Source organism: Schistocerca piceifrons, chromosome 1 (genome assembly GCF_021461385.2).
Source record: "Schistocerca piceifrons isolate TAMUIC-IGC-003096 chromosome 1, iqSchPice1.1, whole genome shotgun sequence".
Taxonomy (NCBI): Eukaryota; Metazoa; Arthropoda; class Insecta; order Orthoptera; family Acrididae; genus Schistocerca; species Schistocerca piceifrons.
The window spans coordinates 227781407-227807017 of record NC_060138.1 but is presented as its reverse complement, the minus strand read 5'-3'; the positions used below and the strand labels follow the sequence as shown (position 1 = coordinate 227807017).

Genomic DNA, 25611 nt, shown 5'->3' with positions numbered 1-25611 from the left:
TACATATGGATGTTCTACCAGAAACAGACTCCCTCACTGCTACGTCTTACAGTTTGATGAATTCATTCTGTTTTCTGAAACGCTGAACGTCACATGACTATTACATCTCTGAATGTTGTTTAGCACATATGTTGCAGTACATTCTCTGGATCTACTGACGCCATCAGCCATAAAGCCTACCGTCAAGGTTTGTATTTGTAGCTTAGAAGTTGAAAGGGTCATCATTCTACGTAGAAGAAAATACCGTCTAAAGAAAGAGGAAAACCATCTGACGCATTTCCGTTGTAGTATCTACCTATATTATTGTTCGTATAATACGTAATCAGCCGAGAACAGCAGTAAAATAAAAGCAGATAAATGATATTCGCGGAATCGACACCACTCAGTTCCATCTTACCTCCTTTCAAAATTTGTTCTCAGCACGGAATTCTACAATCGTGGACTGTTCACAGGCGACCACTGGATTCCTCTGTCACGTATATTGAATCGTTGGAGAAATGGGTATGAAACTGGACAGATACAGCGTATTATAACACGCTGTATAACACCATGATAACGTTCTGCGCTCTGGCCACAGAGCATTGTCGTTATCTATCTTCAGAATTGCTGTCGTTTCATTAACGTTGCCTAGCTGTTACGTAAATCTTTATGTTTACAATTATTCTACACCCGCCCTTCTTCCTGTTTCAGTTACGTCTCACAGAAAATAAAAGAAAACGTACTTTACATGCTATCGGAATTTCTTCATTGCTTTCAACAACGTATTGATTCTACAAGCCTCCTGCAGAAGATCGCAGCAGCGAGGATAAAACATCGAATGGCTGAAACTTGGACTTCCTTACGGAACAGAGAATAACAGTACGTGGTCTAATGACTCAGGAGATTTTAACTACCACCATTCACCAATTTCAAATTTGGGGGTAAAAATTTCTACCGAATGTGTAAGAAAAAAGGAAACAGTATGTATATTACGTTATACTACGAGTGTAAGACAGAGTCTGAAAGTACTCCGAATCTATTTGAACTTACTACTATGTTAAATACTTGTCTGCCATGACGACAGAATTTGAACGGTCAGTATAATAAAAAATGGGTGCAAGTCTTGTTATTTAATCTTAGGAACTTTAGGACGTGTCTTGCAAATAATTCATTAACCGCGGGATAGAATCTGATCCGTCATCAAACAAAAATTTTGTTTTTGACATTTAGTTCCCGTGGAGAGAATCCCTATTTTTATATTTTTCACTAGCTGGACTACGCACCTCAACTACCTTTTTTGTTGTACACATTCCACGACCAGTATGAAATACACAGGAGTCTGTTGCTATGATAAGGGGGTTCCTTCAGTCGTGAGCAAATATTTTTGCATTCCTCCAGCAGTCTCAAAAATCGAAACACATTCCTCTCAAGCAGTGAAACAGGCTTCCCCTGACTATAATCACTAAAATGACAGTTATTCACACATTAACCACATAACAGAGTGACATCGCGCTAGAGACACTGCTGTGGCCTTTAGCAGTTTCCTGAAATCGTGGCCTACTAAATACTGCATCACATTTTCTCCCATAAGTGACGTATGATAACTTGTTTCCTCGTACCACACTTCAAACTACTTTTCTGTGATTTATACACGAAACATCAGATAGGTTCTTCGGTTCAGTAAACAACCAATTCTTAACTAACTCGTTTCGTTTCTCAGTACATATCAGGTCTTCCAATGCTTAGTTATCTAATTTTATTCTTTCAGAATCCAAACTAATTTAAAAAGTTCAAATGTACGTTTCGGTCACCTAACGTAAAGAGACCTAAAATTAGTCGCCCCTACACAATGGAGAGCTCCGCAGTCCCGAACTGCATTGTAAACTAACATTCCTGCGCCACGCACACGCATTCCTAAAACGCACAGTAGCAGCCATAATTCACAACACAGTATCAAAGTGCCGTACAGTCACCCATTCGCCTGTCTCATCATATAAAGGAGTCCCAGTAGATTCTGAAACATTGCTTCAAAGGCAGCTATTTAGGACATGAAACCCCGGAACGTAAGACTGCAGACATATCAGTGAAAACTTCTCCACCACCACACTCACGAGTAATAGAACAACGATCACGGGATTGGGAAAGCATCTGGAACAATATTTTCACTCGGTGTAATTCTACGATGTGCGTAGTAAAAGGAACACTCTGGTTACCGACTCAATGACCACAAAATTAATGCCTTGCCGTCTACACTTAATGACTTCGCCTTCTGACTCATGTCCAGTAATAGTCTCATACACTCGCACATTCACTTACAGGGATCAGAACCATATATGGGCTTGGACTACCTGAGTATATATTAGAGTTCATCCGTATAAATACATCCTCCCCCCTCCCCCCCGCACCACCCATCCCATACCGATAAAAGAGCGAGGGAACGGAAATCGATAGGTATCATTTAGATATACTGATAGAGAAATGATTATAATTTCAGAAAAACTGAATAATTTATTCAACAGAAGGAGCTCTACAAATTGAACAAGTCAATAGCTCGTCAGTCGACCTCTGGCACCTGTGCAAGCAGTTATTCGGTTTGGTATTCATTCACAGAGATGTTGATTGTGACCTGAGGGTATCAAGCCAAATTCTGTGCAACTGGCGCATTAGATATTCAAAACCCGAGATGGTTAGAGGGTCCTGCCCATAATGAGCCAAAATCTCTCATTTCGGAAGAGATCTAGCGATCTTTAAGGCCAAGCACGAATACAAGCAGCAGAAACTCTCGCTGTGTGCGGGCGGACTTCCTATTTTTTTTTTCATCAATTTGTTGCGGCCAGCCACGCATCTTAGAGTAGCACTTTCAACCTCCGTCCACAATGATTTGCTGGATGTTTCCCAATCTCTGTCTTCTTGAACAGTTTTCGCCCTATAAAGCGTCCTCGAATACCATTGAAGTCATTCCCTGATATCTTAAAAGATGTGGTATCATCCTATCCCTTCTCCTTGTCTGTATTTTCCACATGTTCCTTTCCATTCCTCATTCCTTACTTTATCCGTCCTCGTAACTTACAACGTTCGTCTATAGCACCACATCTCAAATCCTTCGATTCTCTCCTGTTCGGGTTCCCCCACAGTCCATGTTTGACTACCATACAATGCTGTGCTGCAAAAGTACACTCTGAGAAATTTCTTCCTCAAATTAAGGCCTGTGTTGATACTAGTAGACTTCTCTTGGCCCGGAATGCCCTTTTTGCCAGTGCTAGTCTGCTTTTGATGTCCTGCTTGCTCCGTCCGTCATTGGTTATTTTTGACTTCATCTACTTCGTGACCATCAGTCCTGATATGTTTCTCACTGTTCTCATTTCTGCTACTTCTTCTTATTACTTTCGTCTTTCTTCGATTTACCCTCGATCAGTATGTTGTATTCATTACACGGGTTCATTCCATTCAGCAGATCATGTAATTCTTCTTCACCTTCACTGAAGATAGCAATGTTATCAGCGAATCATAGATTTCCTTTCACCTTGAATATTAATTTCACTCCTGAACCTTACTTTTATTTCCATAATTGCTTCTTCGATGTGCGGACTGAACACTTGGGTGGAAAGACTACATCCCTGTCTTACACCCTTTTTAGTCCGAGTACTTCGTTCTTGGTCATCCACTCTTACTATTCCCTCTTGACTCTTGTACATATTGTATATTACCCGTGTCTCCCTACAGCTTACCAGTATTTTTCTCAGGATTTCGAACATCTTGCACCATTTTACATTATCGAACGCTTTTTCCAGGTCGACAAATCCTATGAACGTGTATTGGTTTTTCTTTAGTCTTGCTTCCATTATCAACTGCAACGTCAAAATTGCCTTTGCCTTTCCTAAGGCCAAACTCAGCGTCATCTAACACATCCTCTACTTTCTTTTTCCATTTTTCTGTGTATTATTCTTGTCAGCAACGTTGATGCAGAGGCTGCTAAGCTGTTAGTGCGATAATTCTCGCACTTTCCGGCTAAAATGTAAGCCCGGGATGGCTTGGTATGAAAGCCAACAAAATGGGGCCTAGAATACGGTCGACGTACCGCTGTGCATCCATGGTCTAGTGCCGCCACGGCAGCTCAGCGTGTTCGGTCATAGCGCTTCACTGAGTGAAACATGCAATGATCAACTTCAACAGGTGTCATGTGACGTCCGCCAAGACCAAATGCCGAGAACAAGAACGATCAAAATGACGGGACAAAAGTGGATAGCGTCTTTTATCGGTAATCAAAACGTCCTCGGTCCCGGGTTCGAACCACAGCCCCGCTTAATGTTTGAATAAAAATCATCAGCATTGGCCGCCGAAGTCTTTCCGCTTAATAAGTCACCCACATTCCGCCAACGGCCTTGTCAAAAAAGTCGGAGGAGCGGGCAGAACTCCAGGGCACTCTGTTGCCCTTGTGGTGTGATACTGCCACCAAAGGCGGATGAATCAGCAATAATCAACGGCATGAGGCTGCAGAAAGCATTGGAAACCACTGCATTAAAGTCAGAGGAAATGTCATGACGTTCTCTCCATCGGCAAAAGATTCCGAAATAGACCCAGATTCGGATCTCCGGGAGGGGACTGCCAAGGGGGAGGTGATCATAAGAAAAATACTGAAAAAAAAACAACGAAAAGATAACGTTCTTTAAGTCGGAGCGTGGAATGTCAGAAGTTTGAAAATCTAGAAAGGGAAATGCTTAACAACTCATGCATCCAAGTTGCTACCCAGAATAATATACAGAAGAATGGAAAAGAAAATTGAGGATTTGTTAGATGACCATCAGTTTGGCTTTAGGAAGGTAAATGCACCGGAGAGGCAATTCTCACATTGCAGTTGATAATGGAAGCAAGACTAAAGAAAAATCAAGACACGTTCATAGGATTTGTTGACGTGGGACAGGCGTTCGACAATGTAAAATAGTGCAAGATGTTCGAAATTCTGAGGAAAACAGGGGTAAGCTACATTGAGAGACGGGTAACATACAATATGTACAAGAGCCAAGCCGGAATAATAAGAGCGGAATCAAGAACGAAGTGCTCAGATTAAAAAGGATGTAAGACAGGACTGTAGTCTTTTGCCCCTAATGTTCAGTCTATGTATCGAATAAGCAATGAACGAAATAAAACAAAAATTGAAGAGTGGGATTGGAATTGAAGGTGAAAAGATACCAGTGAGAAGACGAGTTGACGACATTGTTATTCTCAGAGAAAGTGAAGAAGAATTACGGGATCTACTGATTGGAATGAATAGTCTCACGAGTACGCCATGTGGACTGAAAGAAACCGAAGAAAGAGGAAGGTAATGAGAAGTAGCAACAATGAAAACAGCGACAAACTTAACATCAGGATTGATGGTCACCAAGTAGATGAAATTAAGGAATTCTGCTAGCCGGCCGAAGTAGCCGTGCGGTTAAAGGCGCTGCAGTCTGGAACCGCAAGACCGCTACGGTCGCAGGTTCGAATCCTGCCTCGGGCATGGATGTTTGTGATGTCTTTAGGTTAGGTTTAAGTAGTTCTAAGTTCTAGGGGACTAATGACCTCAGCAGTTGAGTCCCATAGTGCTCAGAGCCATTTGAACCATTTTTGAATTCTGCTACATAGGCGGCAAAATAACCAATGACGGACTGAGCAAGTAGGGCATTAAAAGTAGGCTATCACTGGCAAAAAAGTGCATTCCGGGCCAAGAGTAACCTACTACTACCAAACATAGGACTTAATCAGGGGAAGAAATTTCTGACATTGTACGCTTGGAGCACAGCATTGTATGGTAGTGAAAATGTGTCGAAAAATATGAAAAGAAGGAAATCGAAGAATTGGAGATGTGGTTTAAAGAAGAGTGCGAAAAATTACGTGGGCTGATAAGGGAAGGAGTGGGGAGGAAAGAAATGTATGGAAGACTAAGAAGGGAGAGGATGGTAGGACGTCTTTCAAGATATCAGGAAATAATTGCCAGGGTACTAGAGGGAGCTCTAGAGGGTAAAAACCGTAGAGAAAGACTGAGATTCTAATACATCCAGCAAATAATTGAGGACGTAGGTTGGAAGTGCTCTCTGAGATGAGGAGGTTGGCACAGGAGAGGAATTCGTGGAGAGGCCGCAACAACTAGTCAAAAGACTGACGACTCAAAATAAATTGGATAACAATTGAAATGAAATGGCTCCCTCGACCGTCACTACTGGCTGTCGGTCCGTATGGCAAGCGACAGTTAGGTTGGTGTCCCACCGCTGTCGTAAGCATCTCCAGACACGTCTTTCGAACGGGGTCTCATTGACTGGAGTATTGTCTTCAGTGATTAGTCCCGCTCCCAGCAAAGCCCCGATGTTCAGCGAAGATGTGTGTGGAGCGTCCTGGACAAGTATGAGACACCAATCTGACTGTCGCACGCCTTATGGCCCGACAGTCAGCTGTAACGGTCTAGCGCACCATTTCATTCCTTTTTTGCAGTGAACACATGGTGTGTCGTGGGGCGATCACTCGGTTTTTAAATAATTTAAAAGCCACGATCGCTTCAATCTTTATTAGATGACCGGTTTCAGCACTCTGAAGGTGCCATCATAAGATCTGTGAAGGTATAACATAACAGGTTTGAGGGAGGGCTTACATGATTTAACATTACAATTATTACAGAAACACATACCTGAAACGTGGATTAACATTTATAAAACCATATGGACATCATGGCATATGAGGCAGACCATCTGACAAAATCATTGTCACAACCAATAAAAAATAATAAAAAACTGCTCACATGGCCGGTCTTTCCATAAAATATAGAACTGAAGTCACCAGATGAAACTACCACTGCTCGCCCAACACCGGTCGGCATCATCACTGCCCTATTCCGCGCAGGCTTACCTGCTGTGGTTCCAGCAGTTCACAACCGGCCACCAGATAGCGCTGTCCAAGCAGCGCACACACAGTCCCACGGTATAACCACTCATTACTACTAAAACACACGTTTCAAGGTATGTGTTTCTGCAATAATTGTAATGTATATAGTTAACTCACGTAAGCCCTCCTTCAAACCTGTTATGTTATACCTGATGATGGCATCTTCAGAGTACTGAAACCGGTCATCTGATAAACGTCTTCGGTCCCGGGTTCGATCCCCGCCACTGCCTAAATTTTGATAAATAATCAGCATTGCCGGCCGAAGACTTCCGGCATAAGAAGTCAGCCTCATTCTGCCAACGGCCTTGTCAAAGAGGGCGGAGGAGCGGATAGAGGTTCAGGGCACTCTCTTGTCCTAGGGGTGGGAAATTGCCCCTAAAGGCGGAAGAATCAGCATTGATCAACGACATGAGGATGCAGAAGGCAATGGAAACCACTGCATTAAAGACACGTAACGTGTATCCACAGGACATGTGGCCTGTAATTGAAGAAGTCTCATGATGATCTCTCCATTGGCAAAAGATTCCGGAATAGTCCCCCATTCGGATCTCCGGGAGGGGACTGCCAAGGGGGAGGTTACCATGAGAAAAATATTGAATAATCAACGAAAGGATAACGTTCTACGAGTCGGGGCGTGGAATGTCAGAAGCTTGAGCGTGGTAGGGAAACTAGAAAATCTGAAAAGGTAAATGCAAAGGCTCAATTTAGATGTAGTAGGGGTCAGTGAAGTGAAGTGGAAGGAAGACAAGGATTTCTGGTCAGATGAGTATCGGGTAATATCAACAGCAGCAGAAAATGGTATAACAGATGTAGGATTCGTTATGAATAGGAAGGTAGGGCAGAGGGTGTGTTACTGTGAACAGTTCAGTGACTGGGTTGTTCTAATGAGAATCGACAGTAGGCCAACACCAACAACGATAGTTCACAAGCTGAAGATGAACAGATAGAGAAAGTGTATGAGGATATTAACAGGGTAATGCAGTATGTAAAGGGGGACGAAAATCTAATAGTCATGGGCGACTGGAATGCAGTTGTAGTGGAAGGAGAATATGGGCTTGGGACAAGGAATGAAAGAGGAGAAAGACTAATTGAGTTCTGTAACAAGTTTCAGCTAGTAATAGCGAATACCCTGTTCAAGAATCACAAGAGGAGGAGGTATACTTGGAAAAGGCCGGGAGATACGGGAAGATTTCAGTTATATTACATCATGGTCAGACAGAGATTCCGAAATCAGATACTGGATTGTAAGACGTACCCAGGAAAAGATATAGACTCAGATCACAATATAGTAGTGATGAAGAGTAGGCTGAAGTTCAAGACATTAGTCAGGAAGGATCAATACGCAGAGAAGTGGGATACGGAAGTACTAAGGAATGACGAGATACGTTTGAAGTTCTCTAACGCAATAAGGAATAGCGCAGTAGGCAGTACAGTTGAAGAGGAATGGACATCTCTAAAAAGGGCCATCACGGAAGTTGGGAAGGAAAACATAGGTACAAAGAAGGGAGCTGCGAAGAAATCATGGGTAACAGAATAAATACTTCAGTTGATTGATGAAAGGAGGAAGTAAAAACATGTTCCGGGAAAATCAGGAATACAGAAATACAAGTCGCTGAGGAATGAAATAAATAGGAAGTGCAGGGAAGCTAACACAAAATGGCTGCAGGAAAAATGTGAAGACATCGAAAAAGATATGATTGTCGGAAGGACAGACTCAGCATACAGGAAAGTCAAAACAACCTTTGGTGGCATTAAAAGCAACGGTGGTAACATTAAGAGTGCAACGGGAATTCCACTGTTAAATGCAGAGGAGAGAGCAGATAGGTGGAAAGAATACATTGAAAGCCTCTATGAGGGTGAAGATTTGTCTGATGTGATAGAAGAAGAAACAGGAGTCGATTTAGAAGAGATAGGGGATCCAGTATTAGAATCGGATTTTAAAAGAGCTTTGGAGGACTTACGGTCAAATAAGGCAGAAGGGATAGATAACATTCCATCAGAATTTCTAAAATCATTGGGGGAAGTAGCAACAAAACGACTATTCACGTTGGTGTGTAGAATATATGAGTCTGGCGATATGCCATCTGACTTTCGGAAAAGCATCATCCACACAATTCCGAAGACGGCAAGAGCTGACAAGTGCGGGAATTATCGCACAATCAGCTTAACAGCTCATGCATCGAAGCTGCTTACAAGAATAATATACAGAAGAATGGAAAAGAAAATTGAGAATGCGCTAGGTGACGATCAGTTGGCTTTAGGAAAAGTAAAGGGACGAGAGAGGCAATTCTGACGTTACGGCTAATAATGGAAGCAAGGCTATAGAAAAATCAAGCCACTTTCATAGGATTTGTCGACCTGGATAAAGCGTTCGACAATATAAAATGGTGCAAGCTGTTCGAGATTCTGAAAGAAGTAGGGGTAAGCTATAGGGAGAGACGGGTCATATACAATATGTACAACAACCAAGAGGGAATAATAAGAGTGGACGATCAAGAACGAAGTGCTCGTATTAAGAAAGGTGTAAGACAAGGCTGTAGCCTTCGCCCCTACTCTTCAATCTGTACATCGAGGAAGCAATGATGGAAATAAAAGAAAGGTTCAGGAGTGGAATTAAAATACAAGGTGAAAGGATATCAATGATACGATTCGCTGATGACATTGCTATCCTGAGTGAAAGTGAAAAAGAATTAAATGATCTGCTGAACGGAATGAACAGTCTAATGAGTACATGGTATGTTTTGAGAGTAAATCGGAGAAAGACGAAGGTAATGAGAAGTAGTAGAAATGAGAACAGCGAGAAACTTAAGATCAGGATTTCTGGTCACGAAGTCAATGAAGTTAAGGAATTCTGCTACCTAGGCAGTAAAATAACCAATGACGGACGGAGCAAGGAGGACATCAAAAGCAGACTCGCTATGGCAAAAAAAGCATTTCTGGCCAAGAGAAGTCTACTAATATCAAATACCGGCCTTAATTTGAGGAAGAAATTCCTGAGGATGTACGTCTTGAGTACAGCATTGTATGGTAGTGAATCATGGACTGTGGGAAAACCGGAACAGAAGAGAATCGAATCATTTGAGATGTGGTGCTATAGACGAATGTTGAAAATTAGGTGGACTGATAAGGTAAGGAATGAGGAGGTTCTACGCAGAATCGGAGAGGAAAGGAATATGTGGAAAACACTGATAAGGAGAAGGGACAGGATGATAGGACATCTGCTAAGACATGAGGGAATGACTTCCATGGTACTAGAGGGAGCTGTAGAGGGCAAAAACTATAGAGGAAGACAGAGATTGGAATACGTCAAGCAAATAATTGAGGACGTAGGTTGCAAGTGCTTCTCTGAGATGAAGAGGTTAGCACAGGAAAGGAATTCGAGGTGGGCTGCATCAAACCAGTCAGTAGACTGATGACCAGAAAAAAAGGTATAGTTAATGAGACTGTTATGTCTAAGTTTACTCTTCATTTGGAACATACTATCTATCTAACAGCGCGGACGAAACCGTGGCCCGATTCTGAAATCCGAACGCTCAGCAACGCTCGTAAGATCAGCTGTTCTGCCATGCCAAGAGCTCCGCAGTCACGACCGGTAGCTGGGGACGACAACCAGCGACTGAGGACATTTCGACGGCGCTTGACGGGGCGCGTATGCGACCTCAACCACAACACGACGTGCCTAGTCACGTAGAAAAGCAGGCCGTCCAGCCAGGCTAAGCAAATCGACACAGCCGTGCTTCGTATCGGCGTCCGCTGTGCGCTAGGTTTAGCCACGAGATTGGCAACGTCCGTCCATCTTGTCGGGATCTTCTGCCAGGTTGAGCCACAGCCTGCGTGGGTCGAGGAGGAAGAGAGGCGATGGGGAGATCTCTCAGCGCCTGCCGCCGCCTCCAATTCACCAGTCGCCTTTTGGCACCAGCGTATACTTTTGGGGCCGCATGCTGATCCGTTCCGTCTTCAGTTAAAGAGCAGGAGCATGACATCTGACCCTCCATGGGGCCGAACTGTGCACCGCTAACAAGGTCACTACCGTGTTCGGCGGAAGCGCTGATACCGGCGCCTCCTTGCTTGCCCTCCGGGCTGTGTAACCGCCTTTCGCCGCCACCCACCTCCTGTGGACACAACGTCTACATCTTCCCAACTTAAAAGCCAACAAATTGCAACCCTAGCTGCCTATCAACCCAATGCCTCCACCAAAGAACTACTCGCCTTCCCACACCTCTACATACTCGTATCTAAACTCCAAATTCCAACATCTTTACATTATTAGAAGTACAACCCCCCCCCCCCCCCCCCGTTTTTGACCGCAAATTTATGCGTCCAAAGGAGTCGTTATAACATTTCTAATTCATTCAGCTATAATTTTCGACGAACTCATGGCGCCGAGTGTCAGTGGCAAACTAACTTCGAGAATCAGCCTGTCGGACTTCTGGTTGATGCTTCAAATGAGAACTGAAATCATATGCATTTATACAGACGAACTCTACAATGTACTTAGTTATTTGCATGTTCCGTGGGTCAAAATTTAAATAATCTACTATGATGCGGAATGAGGCAGTTTTACAACTATTACGGTACACTTTCTCAGTGAAAAACTTGACAATATGCTGACGATTTACATGTCAGTCGTAAGTCACGTTTTTCTGTTAACTAACATACAGTGAATTATACTAAGTTATCTCTTTCTCTCTCTCTCTCTCTCTCTCTCTCTCTCTCTCTCTCTCTCTCTCTCTCTCTCCCCCTCCGACTGCTCTGTCTCTCTCTCTCTCTCTCTCTGACTCACACACACACACACACACACACACACACACACACACACACACACACACGCAAATCACGTTATTACGTATTCAGAAATTATTCTTTGGGGCAAAAGGGGTTGTCAAACATAAATGCTTTCAGTCTGCGTTTAAAGTTGCCTTTGAAGTTAATGTTATTATCTGTTAGGTAAGATGCTCAAAAAATTTTATGGCTGAGGAACTCATTTCTTATTTGTGACACACTATAGATTTCAGTAGTGAGGTGTACAATTTGTCTTTGGTGTGTAGTTCCTGTTGTAATATACCAAAGACTAGGTAACTACTACATGACTCGGAATATTGTCGACATTTGCCATCACCATTCCAACTTCGAAGAAAATGCAATCTGAATACAACAGCAATGAAACTCATTTGTCTGAGTGAAACTCTATTATTCCTTTTAGAGGTTTCAATCGTGTGTTCGTCATCCAGGAACTTCCCAAAACCATGCTGGACGGAACGGCGTGACTACAGAGGAAAGCACTCAAGCCGACAAACGTGTGTCACACCAGACTAATTGTGTTAGAGAGGTGATTGGAGAACGGCCGACATATGTGGGTGTCACGAAGGCTCTTACCCATCGTCTCGTTGAGTCGTTAGTAAGCTGCACACCGATATACTCATCTAAATTTCGCTGGTATTTCGGTGCCAATCAAAATTTTGTACTACCGTAAAGGTTTGCAATATCTCGTTTGCTGTACTGTAAAAAGTCTTCGTACTACCTTTTCCTTTCTTCTCTGTCCACCTGTGCTGATTATTTCCGTTCAAAAATGGCTCTAAGCACTATGGGACTTAACATCTATGGTCATCAGTCCCCTAGAACTTAGAACTACTTAAACCTAACTAACCTAAGAACATCACACATATCCATGCCCGAGGCAGGATTCGAACCTGCGACCGTAGCAGTCGCGCGGCTCCGGACTGAGCGCCTAGAACCGCTAGACCACCGCGGTCGGCGATTATTTCCGTGTTTTAGCTCATATATCAGTATTATCTTTATATTCCATCCATTGATACCACGTATGTGTCCCGCTTGCAAGTATATTTTATTATTTCCTGATCCAAGTTAAGATTCTGTACTTCTTGAGTTATACGTAATTTATGTAAGTGTAAACCGAAATGCCATCCAATGAACCACGGATCTTGTCGAGGTGAAGTGACCTGCTTCCATTAACGATACAGATAGCCTCACTGTACTAATTGTGGAGACGACCTGAACAGTGGCAACAGTCTTTGCGGTAGTTGCAGGAGCAACGGTCTGGGTGATTGAGTGATATGGCCTTGTGACATTAGCCAATATCCCCTTGCCGTGCTGATATTGCGAACGGCTAATAGGAATGGCTGACTACGGCCGGTGTCTTTTTCTCCCCGAGGACATGCAGCTCTACTGTATGGGGACGATAAACAGTTCAGACAAGAAGAGAGTAGAAGTTTTATGTGGTGCTATAGAATGCTGACGAGTAGACGGGCAGATCGACAACTAATGAGTAGGTACTGAATCGGGGAACAGAGATATTTATGGCACAGCTACACTAAAAAGAGGACACATCATGAGACATCAAGGAATTGTCAGTTAAGTAATGAAGAGAAATACGGGGTATGAAATGGAGACCTAGGCAGCAAATCAGTATGTACGTTCAGAAGGATGTAGGTTGCAGTAGCTATTCTGAGATGAAAAGGCATGCACTGTGTACGCTATTGTGGAGAGCTGCATCAAACCAATCTTTGGGCTCAAGACCACAACAGCAGCAATGTCTAGAAACGTCCAGTTCGCTACCAATTCAGACTCTGCGTTTAGCAGTCTTGTAATGCATTGTTTCATTAGTGTCCTGCGTTCACACCCATGTCGCAATGCTGGCGCCCTCATTAGGTTAAACCATTCGAACATATACTTCCTTCTGCTCATTCCAAACTTCATCTCTACTTCTGCCATACAGATACGGATGCGCTATTGTGCCCTATGGCATTCATCTGTCTCTTGGGACTCTGAAAGAGCCTCGAACTTCTACTAACACACCTGGCGGTCCTTGCATTTGGCTACGCTACTAGAACGTGTGAACCTTGAAAACGGGTGTGAAATAAAGGAATGAATGCCTCTAAGTACCCACTGAAGGAACTGTTGGACGATTTGACGCCAGTTTAAAAGCTGCGGGTATTGATGTATTTGCGGGTGACTAATTTTTAGCCTGGTATGCTTATGTTTAAAACAGTAATTATGATTGTCATGTAGCTTTCATCAAAGCATTACATTTTGTGTTTCAGTGCCTCCAGCAACGTTTAAGACTTTTTTGTCATTGCTATATGGTAGTGGTATATTGTGCTACCTACCAGCAAAGCGCATGAAAGCACGGTAGCAGTTAGTCCAGTACTCTGATAAACGGAGAGCGTTCAAATAAAATTTAACTAATACTTTTGATTACAGATTCAGATTTGTATTTAAATTACGAGTAGATTGATATAGGTTGCGGGCTAATCGGCCCAGTATTTCAAAAGCCGATTTAATTGAAGGCCAATTAAATCGCATCAAATTAATTCTCCACAGCAAGTGGGGCTTCTGCAGGCTTGCCTAGCCACAAGACTCCCTGCTTGTGAAGACATTATAATTTTCTGACAACTGCGTTAATTAATATAGAGTTTGTACAACATTTCCGGAAGACCAAGGTAGCCGCTCGCTTGGATTTTAGTCCTTCTTAACCAGCGGCGAAGGGACGTTTCCCACCCGCCGTTTTCCCAGAAGAGCCGTTATTCCAGGTCTCCCTACCTATGGGCTGCAGGCACTGCCTGTACAGGCACGAGCAAATTCGAAACAGCCACACCTGTTAGGTTCGTTACGGGGCTCCTCTTCTTGCCGGCGGAAGTGTACAGCGTCGTTGGGTCTTCATACACAAAACTGACGAGGGACGCCATCAACGCCCCAGTTGAGGTCAGTTCTTAGTTGGAGTAGGTTCGTGATCATCGTCAGCTTGCGAATTACCGCTAATAATGCACCGGTGGGCATGCTCGATACATCGACAGCCTTCGTGACTCGCTACAGTATGGCCGGTAATCAGCTTCCGCTGGCTAATCGGTAATAATTCCGACGCGATGCAATAGCACGTGCACTGAACACTAGGCGTGATGATCGTATCAAGTTTCCGGAATAGCGATCTGAGTCGCCCCCGCTTGCGTCGGCCTCTTCAATACTCATGACTATTATTGAAACAAGTATCTCACGACGCTCTCTCTTCCAATTCGTGGATTGGATCATTCACCAGAATGTCGATAATTGTTTAACTGTTATCGTCTTGACCTGCAGCAAGTTTAGGTCTCGCCAGTTTCATAACTTAATTTGTGTGCTGTAAGCGCTAATCGTTTATAATGGGTTGTCTCTCATTTAATGTACTCGTCTAAGAGAATACATACAACATTTTACCAGAACGGTCTGTTTTTCTTTGGTATGTAGTTTCCCCCTGTTGCCTCTTTTTATTATCAACTGAATACGGAAACCCCAACAAGACCTGGCGGAGTCTGATGCCGGTCGCAGTCGGGACGACAGCAGAACCGCAGGTGACGTTTAACATCACCGTTTCGTTAGTGGAACAACGAAACTGACGTCCAATTTAATCACTGCTAATATACCTTCGATTAATCACATTATCTCACTTCATCTCAAGAAGCATCTCAGCCCCAACTACAAGCGATTACAGTATTTAATTAGTTTGCTAATGTTGCAGCACTTCAGATACCATAATCCCCTTGCTGCAGCAATCACACTGCACAGTCGACACACGCACCGTCAGAGGATTGGGGTTGTTTGCGGGAAGAGACCAAACAGCGAGGTCATCGGTATCATCAGATTAAGGAAGGACGGGGAAGGAAGTCGGCCGTGCCCTTTCAAAGGAACCATCCAGGCATTTGCCTGGAGCGATTTAGGGAAATCACGGAAATCCTAAATCAGGATTGCCGGACGTGGGATCGAACCGTCGTCCTCCCGAATGCGAGTGCAGTGTGCTAACCACTGCGCCACTTCGTTCGGTGCACCGTCGGATGTGAATCTTCTAGACTAATCAGACATCTAGGAACACATCGCTCGTTTTTTAAGCATTTCCGTCGTTTTAGCAACATAAATCAGAACTACCAATCAAACTACTTTTAGAAAGATGTTACAGCAAAGATATTCTTCGAAACAGAAAGAATGTGAGAGATTAGCAACCTATCTGAATCGCAGTCAGTAGATAGAGTGCACCTGCTCTAAGATGTTGGTCATCGATAGGGTCTTACTGAAGAAACTATAAACTCATTCGTTTTAAATGATGGAGAGAAACAACAGAAATACGATACCAGACTGGTCGGACTGAAAGATGTACTCTTTTTGGAACCTATGCCAAATGACAATCTTGAGAAGTGGCTTTCACAAGAGATTCATTCAAACTGATAAGTCCACTGTTTTAACAGTTTCCCGCTACAAAGTTGATATCGATTTTCAAAACTGACATATGATGCAATACAATTTTTTGATTCATTTGTTAAACTATGTACCAAGTGAAGTCCTTAGCTGCCAACCTTCTCGCTACTGATATTTCCCTCCATACAGAGGAGCCCTAAAAGTTGGCATTGTGTTTCAGGTATGCCGGTGGTGAGGAATCGCGGATATGCTTCCTGGAGTGGCCCGACGGACACTACCCACAGTCTCTCACCGACTACGTGTAAGTATACAAATCTATGCGTCTATAAATTTTCACTCTGTCATCCCTATACCTATACTAACGCGTGGAGTATATTGTTAAGAGTCTGAACTCATCAAACGCAACTGGTATATTCACTCAGTGAACACTTGAAGTAACAGTGACTTGCATTAAGGTAACACGTCTTTAATAACAATACAGTAAGGTTCCTGCTATTTATCACGTTACATTCTCAGTGGACCTTCAGAGCACAGAAAGAAAAATTGAGTAATAAAAAGATTCTTTTTCAAATCTAAGTTGAAAGACTTCCTTGTGATACAACCCTTTCATATTTGCAATTGAACGTCACAGTAGTTTTGGGCCTTGCACTATAACATATCGTTTACTGTCTGTACCACTGTAAATGTGACCTCTCTCGGTGTTAAACTGCGTCATAAGTTTTCTCTGGATTATGCAGATTCGTTTCAGTAGAACTAGCTCACATGGTCACACTGCAACAAAACTGGTACATCAGCAAAATTTTGTAATAGAACTTACCGGAGATGGTGACCTTATCTGCAGTAGCAGCAATTAATATGTTTATTCCAAGTGATGTAACCCCAAGTGCAACATAGCTAAATTGAAATGTATAGAGCCCGATCCATACAGTTGCCCTAGTCTCTTATTCAGGCAACCAAGACAATTCGTCACTAACAGAAAAATACGGTAGCGCTAAAAATAGAGAACTACATAATTATTACTCGGTGACATTTGGTTTGCCGGTCGGTGTGGCCGAGCGGTTCTAGGCGCTTCACTCTGGAACCGCGTGACCGCTACGGTCGCAGGTTCGAAGCCTGCCTCGGAGATGGATGTGTGTGATGTCCTTAGATTAGTTAGGTTTCAGTAGTTCTACGTTCTAGGGGACTGATGACCTCAGATTTTAAGTCGCATAGTGCTCAGAGCCATTTGAACCATTTGAACATTTGGTTTATCCGTTTAAAACTCGAAAAAATGTATTACAGTAATTTCCACTGAGTTATAGTTAGTATAAGTATGTACTAATATTGGAATTACTGGAAAAGATGTAGGAACCAATTGAGAGAAATTATTAAGTTGCTGCCGGCCGAAGTGGCCGTGCGGTTCTAGGCGCTGCAGTCTGGAACCGCGAGACCGCTACGGTCGCAGGTTCGAATCCTGCCTCGGGCATGGATGTGTGTGATGTCCTTAGGTTAGTTAGGTTTAACTAGATCTAAGTTCTAGGGGACTAATGACCTCAGAAGTTGAGTCCCATAGTGCTCAGAGCCATTTGAACCATTTATTAAGTTTCTGGGGGACTTTGTCGGTAATGTACGTAATAATAATGACGATTAAATACAGTGACTGACGATCAGGTTAGACAATGTTTCTGGGTGTATTCCATGTTTCCATCTCTCGCCATACGATCGTACGACCAACATCGTCGAACATGAGCGTTCTGGTGGTCCACGTGTTATGATATTTGGGCGAGGCACAAAGCTGAACGGGCGCACTGACCTCCAAATCTATGAACGTAGTACACTCACGGATCAATGTTATTATGACACTGTACTCCATCAATACGTGCGTCTTTTCAGTATTACTGTTGGCAGTGTGTTCACCGCATCAAACAGAGCACGTGGAGCAACTGTTGGAACGAGAATGGACTGGCCTTCCCGTCACCCCGACATAAATGCAATCTAGAATGTGTTAGATGCGTTGTGGGGACGTAATGCAGCATTTTCACATGCACCAACAATAATTCAGCAGTTGTCACGGAGCTGGTGCAGCAAGGAACGTCCTTACTAATCTACTTGTCTTCCGCCGTTCAATTATCGAACAAACGCAAGGATGGCTGACATAGTGTTTAGTGTATCTGGGATTGTAAAACAGTTAAGATTCTTAGACGCTAGGAAGGCGTCTGGCCCAGACGGTATCTCCGTAAGATTTTATGTTGACTATGCTACAAATATAGCACCTTTTATCTATCATCTATCAGAGATCATAGGAACAGCGGAAAGTTCCACGGGACTGGAAGAAGTCACAGGTCATTGCAATCTATAAAAAGGGTAGAAAATTGGATGAACATAATTACCGGCCAATTTCACTGACACCGATTTTTTGTAGAATCAAGGAACGTATTTTGTGTTCAGACATAATGACCTTTCTAGACTCTGAGAAGCGCATCTGCAGAAACCAGCACGGTTTTAGGAAACAGCGGTCATGCGAGACACAGCTGGCCGTCTTTGTGCATGATATACAGCAGGCTCTAGATACCGGCTCCCAGGTTGGTGCCATTATTCTCGACTTTCGAAAGGCGTTCGACTCAGTTCCGCACTCTCGCTTGCTCCAAAAAGCGGTCGCTTACGGCTTATCCAGTGACATATGCGGTTGGATAGAAAGTTTTCTAACAGACAGAGAGCAGTATGTCGTCCTGAAAGGGAAGACTTCACCAGAAACAAGCGTAACTCAGGTGCGCCCCAGGGCAGCGTAATAGGTCCGCTACTTTTTACGATTTACATAAACTGTCTGGTTGATGGTATTGACAGCGGCATTAGCCTGTTTGCCGATGGTGCTGTAGTCTACAGGAAAGTAGTATCATAAGAAAGCTGTGAACAAATCAATGAGGATTTGCAGAAAATAAATGCGTGGTGTAATGATTGGCAGTTATCTCTCAATATTAGTAAGTTTAAGCTACTGCGTATAACAAGGCGAAAATCCGCATTAATGTACGAGTACAAAATAAATGCCCAGGCTTTGGAAGCGGTAACATCCGTCAAGTATCAGGGTGTGACTATTCGAAATGATCTCAAATGGAATGATGAGATTACACAAGTAACGGGCAAGGCGAACTCTAGATTGTGGTTTATTGGTAGAATCCTGAAGGGATGCAGTCCTTCAACAAAGAAAATAGCTGACATTACGTTAGTTCGTCCACTCCTTGAGTACTGTTGCCTTATGGGACCCTTACCAGTTGGGTCTCATTCAAGAGATTGAGAAGGTCAAAAGAAGAGCAACTTTCAGATAGACGGCGCGCTAGGCGGAAGGGGCTGCTCACTAAATTCCGAAATCCGATCTTCGCCGAGGATGTAAAGCATATATTATTGCCACCAACTTTCAAATCGCGCAATGATCACCATTCAAAGATAAGGGAAATTACAGCTCGTACTAAAGCGTTCAGGCAGTCGTTTTGCCCTCGCGCGATCGCGCCCTCCGCCACACACCGCTTGGTGGCTAGCGGAGTGTATATGTAGATGTAGGAGCACGTTGCCGTTCGTAATGATCACCTACCTTATTACGAAACATGTCCCACCTTTTGCAGTGTCCAGGGCACCAACATAAATCGCGCTGACTTGAATAAAGGCGTCATTTCTGTTCGCTCTCACTGCGTACTTATTTCAGTTACCGTCTTCACTATACTCTGGCAGTTACTTCTATGTATGGTCGAAGTCTCATCGAGCTATGTTACTAATCAATGGTACATCAAGCGAAAGCTACTTACTTCCGTAATTCTTGCACACATAAGCAATGCATGTTGAGACATAGAACGACATTATACTTCAATAAAGCTACTGATTAGCTGTTTTCACTGTAATGCTGTTAGTTTCGGTCGTAAATCATTACTAACGAGGAGACCGCGCATACTCGTCGTTAGCGACTTCGTCCAAATATCTGGTGTACGCACAGCTTCGACACAAATTAAGGTCACGGAGATGGGGGCTCCTGATGGACAAGGGTTTAGAAAAAATTGCATTTTTGTCACGGGTCAGACGAGGATTGAGCCATTTATGTGTAGCGTAGTTTACAAGCAGTGGGTGGTGCAAGGGGATGAAGTCGTCCCTAACTACCCTTACGACTCCTCATCAGATACTCAACTGCTCCTCTTTCCGGACGCGGGATACTTCCCGCAAGCGAAGACGACCTTTGTGAAATGGATTTGTGGACACGCAGCACACTACTTGTTTCCTGATGGCGAGAAAAGTATCTTTGACTTTTGGCAGTTTCTTAATGAACTACATTGTGCAGTTGTCCGCAATCTAAAATACAGACAATTTGTGTCCAGTTTCCTTTGCAGTGTCTTCCTTAACCCAATCTAGTGCTGGAGTGTTCCTGTCATTGAAGAGTTGATCCCCGCCTCTTCCACACTTCGAACCGATACATTCACTGGTCATCGGAATATTCTTCTCGGAAGAACTATACGTTTATAGTCTTAATTTGTCTGACGTCTTGATGTGCCCTACTCCTCACTTGACGCCGGTTTCCTGATATTCTAGGAGGTATTAATACACAAGTAAATAGAAATAAAAATAAAACCGAAAAAGAAAATAAATAAAAAAACGATGTTACTTGTACCTCTGCTCCACTTTCCTTACGCTTTCCTTGATTCCTGGAGGCAGGGAACGGTGCATCTTGGCAAGGCCTCGGGTTTCGACCCCTGCCCACTTTGCCCCCACCCCTCGCTTTGGGCTCCGGGAAGCTTCCTTAAAAAAAAATCTTTTTTCAATTTTTACGTTACTCACACGGCATATAAACCCAAAGACACTAAATATATTGTAGTTATTAACATTTTCATAAAATGTGTGGAAAGAAGAGATAAAGAAAAACATATGATTGCAAATAAATTTCTATGATATTCATCTAAAAATATGGGCCAGAGGTAACTGTGTCATCATCTTGCACACGTTATAAACGCCACATCTTAACAAAAAATGTTCAAATGTGTGTGAAATCTTATGGGCCTTAACTGCTAAGGTCATCAGTCCCTAAGCTTACACACTACTTAACCTAAATTATCCTAAAGACCAACACACACACCCATGCCCGAGGGAGGACTCGAACCTCCGCTGGGACCAGCCGCACAGTCCATGACTGCAGCGACTTTGACCTCTCGGCTAATCCCGCGCGGCACATCTTAACAATTGCATGTTTTTTTCAGTTTCTATGGAAAACTTAATTGATTTGCATTCATAACGTTCTTTTTCATCGAACAGTTTCGCAGAAAACCACACATAAAGCATCTTTTCAAATATTGGCGAACATAAATAGTGATGTACCACAGGGTGTATTTCGATGAAGTCATATCGAAATGTGATTCTCTTTCTCTCCCGATGGGCCGCTTTGGCCAGTACTGGGAGCCTATTGTTCGCGTGCAGCCGCCGAGGGCTGCTCAAAGGTCAAAGTGAAATTAACCGAATACGAAGTTCTGTATGCTCTAATTATAGTCCTTCTTGGAAAGCTATTTGCAGAGTCCTTGTGGACGTTGTATGTACAATCCTTTCTTGGAGACTTATTTAGAATCTCAGACTTTCCTTTGTCTTTCTTTCCAGGCCTTCAATGAAAATATTCAAAAATATAATCTATTGAGAATTTTTCCGATTTATTTGCAGTGTGAGAAAAGAAAAAAATGGAAAATTAAACAAAATATTCCGGACTGGGACTCGAACTCACGACCCTCTTATTATCGTTGTACTCTTGTCACAGCGGCAACCATTAACTCAAGCTGCTGATGCCTTGCCCGATAAGCATTAATAACGCCATTTTTTCGAAACTCTTGGACATTTGGAGTTCCCCCTTACATCACACTCGTTTAAAACCAATCCGTGCATCCATACATATTTTAAAAATGGTTCAAAAATGGCTCTAAGCGCTATGGCACTTAACATCTGAGGTCATCAGTCCCCTAGACTTAGAACTACTTAAACCTAACTAACCTAAGGACATCACATACATCCATGCCCGAGGCAGGATTCGAACCTGTGACCGTAGCGGTCACACGGTTCCAGAACGAACCGCCTAGAACCGCTCGTCCACAGCGGCCGGCTATAAAAATGGATATCGTATGTGTGTGTTCCACGTCTCCTCCTAAACCATTTGACCAATTTGAACAATCACTGCGGGGTTAAGAACCACTTACCTATCATATTTAAGGAGACATGACGTCATAAACTGTGAGATGCATCAAAAACTGCTGCATCATGCATGACGTTTATATTTATTACTTCTGTGCTACTAACTCTGTTCGCAACATATTTTGTATAAAGCATTCAGATATGCAACTGAATGTACCTACAAAATATATTATTGTACGACACACATTTAAAGAAGCGCAAAAAACTACCGGATCATGTATGAAAGTGTTAACCCTCGTAATACCAAGGAGGGGATTCTACGTCCATCTTTTGGAAATATTGTAATTTAGCCATTTATTTTAGATATTAATTTTTTAAAATATGTTTTTAATGAATTCTTTTACCAGATTTCATAAATATTTTTAATTTTTCGGTTAAACCGAACCCAAAAGTACAAGTAATATCACTTTCCACTACGAAAGTTATTTAATATTTGTATGTTCTGGACCCTATCTAAGCATCAAAATCTCTTTAAAAAATACGTTGTGAGTCAAAGCCAACAGAAATTAACGAAATCTGCCTTTTTTTTAAAATAAAGGTTTGATGCTAATACACGATACTGAAAATGGACTTACATTGCTAGAGTGTGGTCTTGGATATTTTCAGGTATGTACCCTTCTTAAACGTCAGTACATCTTTAAAAAAGTATGTTGTCAATATAAATCAACAACAATTAGCGAATTCTCCTTTTTTAACTTTTTTGGGGTGAGCATGAAGGTCCCCCCACCCCCCTCCACCCTTGGTACTGCATGTTATGGAAAATGTGTTGGTACTGCTAGGGTTAATGCATTTATTTTTTGCTACTGACACATTCCTACAGTTGAGACAACTCAGGGTTCAAATGGTTCAAATGGCTCTGAGCACTTTTGGACTTAACATCTGAGGTCATCAGTCCCCTAGACTTAGAACTACATAAACCTAACTAACCTAAGGACATCACACACATCCATACCCGAGGCAGGATTCGAACCTGCGGCCGTAGCAGCAGCGCGGTTGCAGACTGAAGCGCCTAGAACCGCTCGGCCACAGCGGCCAGCACAACTCAGGGAAATCCCTGACACCTGGCAGCACTTTTGGCAGCTTTCAACTGCGAAACACAGACGGCTGTCGGCGAAGACCGACTATAGAGCTGTGAAGAGAAGGTGCCGTAGAGACTTTTACAAAATCGCGTTGTACACACACGGAGCAGCTGCGCGTAGCGTAAAGAAACCGTCTGCATTTTATGCTCATTTATTTGTATGACTGTGAAACTTCCTGGCAGATTAAAACAGTGTGCCCGACCGAGACTCGAACTCGGGACCTTTACCTTTCGCAGGCAAGTGCTCTACCATCTGAGCTACCGAAGCACGACTCACGCCCGATCCATGAGATACTGGCAGAAGGAAAGCTGTGAGGACCGGCCGTGAGTCGTGCTTCGGTAGCTCAGATGGTAGAGCACTTGCCCGCGAATGGCAAAGGTCCCGAGTTCGAGTCTCGGTCGGGCACACAGTTTTAATCTGCCAGGAAGTTTCATATCAGCGCACACTCCGCTGCAGAGTGAAAATCTCATTCTGGAAACATCCCCCAGGCTGTGGCTAAGCCATGTGTCCGCAGTATCCTTTCTTTCAGGAGTGCTAGTTCTGCAAGGTTCGCAGGAGAGCTCCTGTAAAGTTTGGAAGGTAGGAGACGAGATACCAGCAGAAGTAAAGCTGTGAGGACCTGGCGTGAGTCGTGCTTCGGTAGCTCAGATGGACTGAAAATCTCATTCTGTATGACTGTTTCATAATTTCGATGGTGCTTTCGCAAACGCATGGAAATGAAATTGTTTCGATACTACACTAAAAACATAGTTCATCTTTTGTTTTCGTTGATATTAGAAAATTGGCAACATGAATAGGCCGGATATGTTTGTCAGCTAGTATACCACAAATTTGGACGAAATCGCTTATGACGAGTAGGCGCGGATTTCATGCAGGCGATGTTTGCGATGGAGTTCCCACCGCGCTACACAGTTTGTAACAAACAAATTGATCGGTAACGTGTTTATCCGCTGCAGCGTGTTGCGAGGTGTATAATAGAACAGCTCCTGACATTATGCTTCCTGGCCATCGACCTTTCACTGATCGCCATTTTCTGGCTGGTTGTGATACGATTCTGTTGAGTTCTCCGTTTTTATCGTGCTTTTCATCAATCTGAGATCGACTGCAAGCACTCGATCTATTCCTTACGATATCTTCCGACGGAATGCTGTTTCTTCATCATACCCTAAAAATTTGGCATAAAAAAGTTTGTTCTCCTGTAACGTGATATATACTTTCGGCTTCAACAACAAATTGCTAGATATTATCAGTTTCTTTTGGTATTTACTTTATCAGTTATCATCACATGATTGAAAATTTCGCATTTGATAACCTGTTTAGAAATTCCATTTATTTGCAGTGACGTTGCAAGAGGCTTAGCTTCCATGCACTAATCCCATGAAGGTTGGTATTAGAGCACTGCTTAATTTACTTTTTGATCCTTTAAAAGGCTTTCTGAAACAGGTTATGTACCTCAGTGGATGTACAAGGTCAAAAGAACTCGATACATTAATTAAGTAAAGCATCCATAAAAAAAACATCGAATACGTTCGAAATTGTAATCAACAAATCAAATTCCGTCATTTTATACGCATATGAAGCATATTCCTTTCGACTGTTGTTTTGGTACTTCAGTAATGATTTTCATTTTGTATGTGTTTAGCATTTATATCCTGAAGACAATCCAGTTCAGTTAATATACAGGATGTTCAATTTATCTGAATACACTGAACTATCTGGAAAACTACAAATCGGATCAACACAATGTATAGTTAAAATTTATTCGTTTCTGAGGGGGACATGCAATGACACCAAACTCGACCACCCATACCACGCCGTGTGTGGAGCCGGGGAACAAATTTGAATCTTCAATGAGAACCCCAATTTTTATTGCAGATTCGTATTGTACGGAAAAACATAGGTAAGTTTTTTCTGAAACTTTTTTCCGTTTGGTGACAGATGCCATGGTAACCGGAGAAATTAAAATGGGTAGAAAATCATTTGTTTCAAAATTCTATACAGTGACACTTGAATAAACACCCCATTTCCACGCTGCGAGGATTGGACAGGAAATTATTTCATAAATTTTAATGATAAATACTGTTCTCAATGTCGTATTTCTTCGAAAAAGAAAACAAAAAGTTTACTGCTTGATGCGCTACTGTGACCGTGTAGCGAACTACGACAAATCATAACAGGCAGCGCAATCCCATTAACAGTTATCACATAACTGCCTATCCTACCTTCGCACTGTAAAGGCGGCGGGTTAATTCAAGTGCCATTGGATAGCATTTTG

The 25611-nt window shown here is 42.9% G+C and overlaps 1 protein-coding gene across 1 annotated transcript in view; it reads left to right on the top strand.

Annotated features, from left to right (window-relative positions):
* Positions 1-25611, top strand: part of LOC124802889 (tachykinin-like peptides receptor 86C) — a 363207-nt gene that overhangs the window by 47645 nt on the left and 289951 nt on the right. The window contains exon 2 of the mRNA XM_047263979.1: positions 16295-16375. Coding sequence (XP_047119935.1) covers positions 16295-16375 — 81 coding nt within the window. The remainder of the gene's footprint in view (positions 1-16294; positions 16376-25611) is intronic.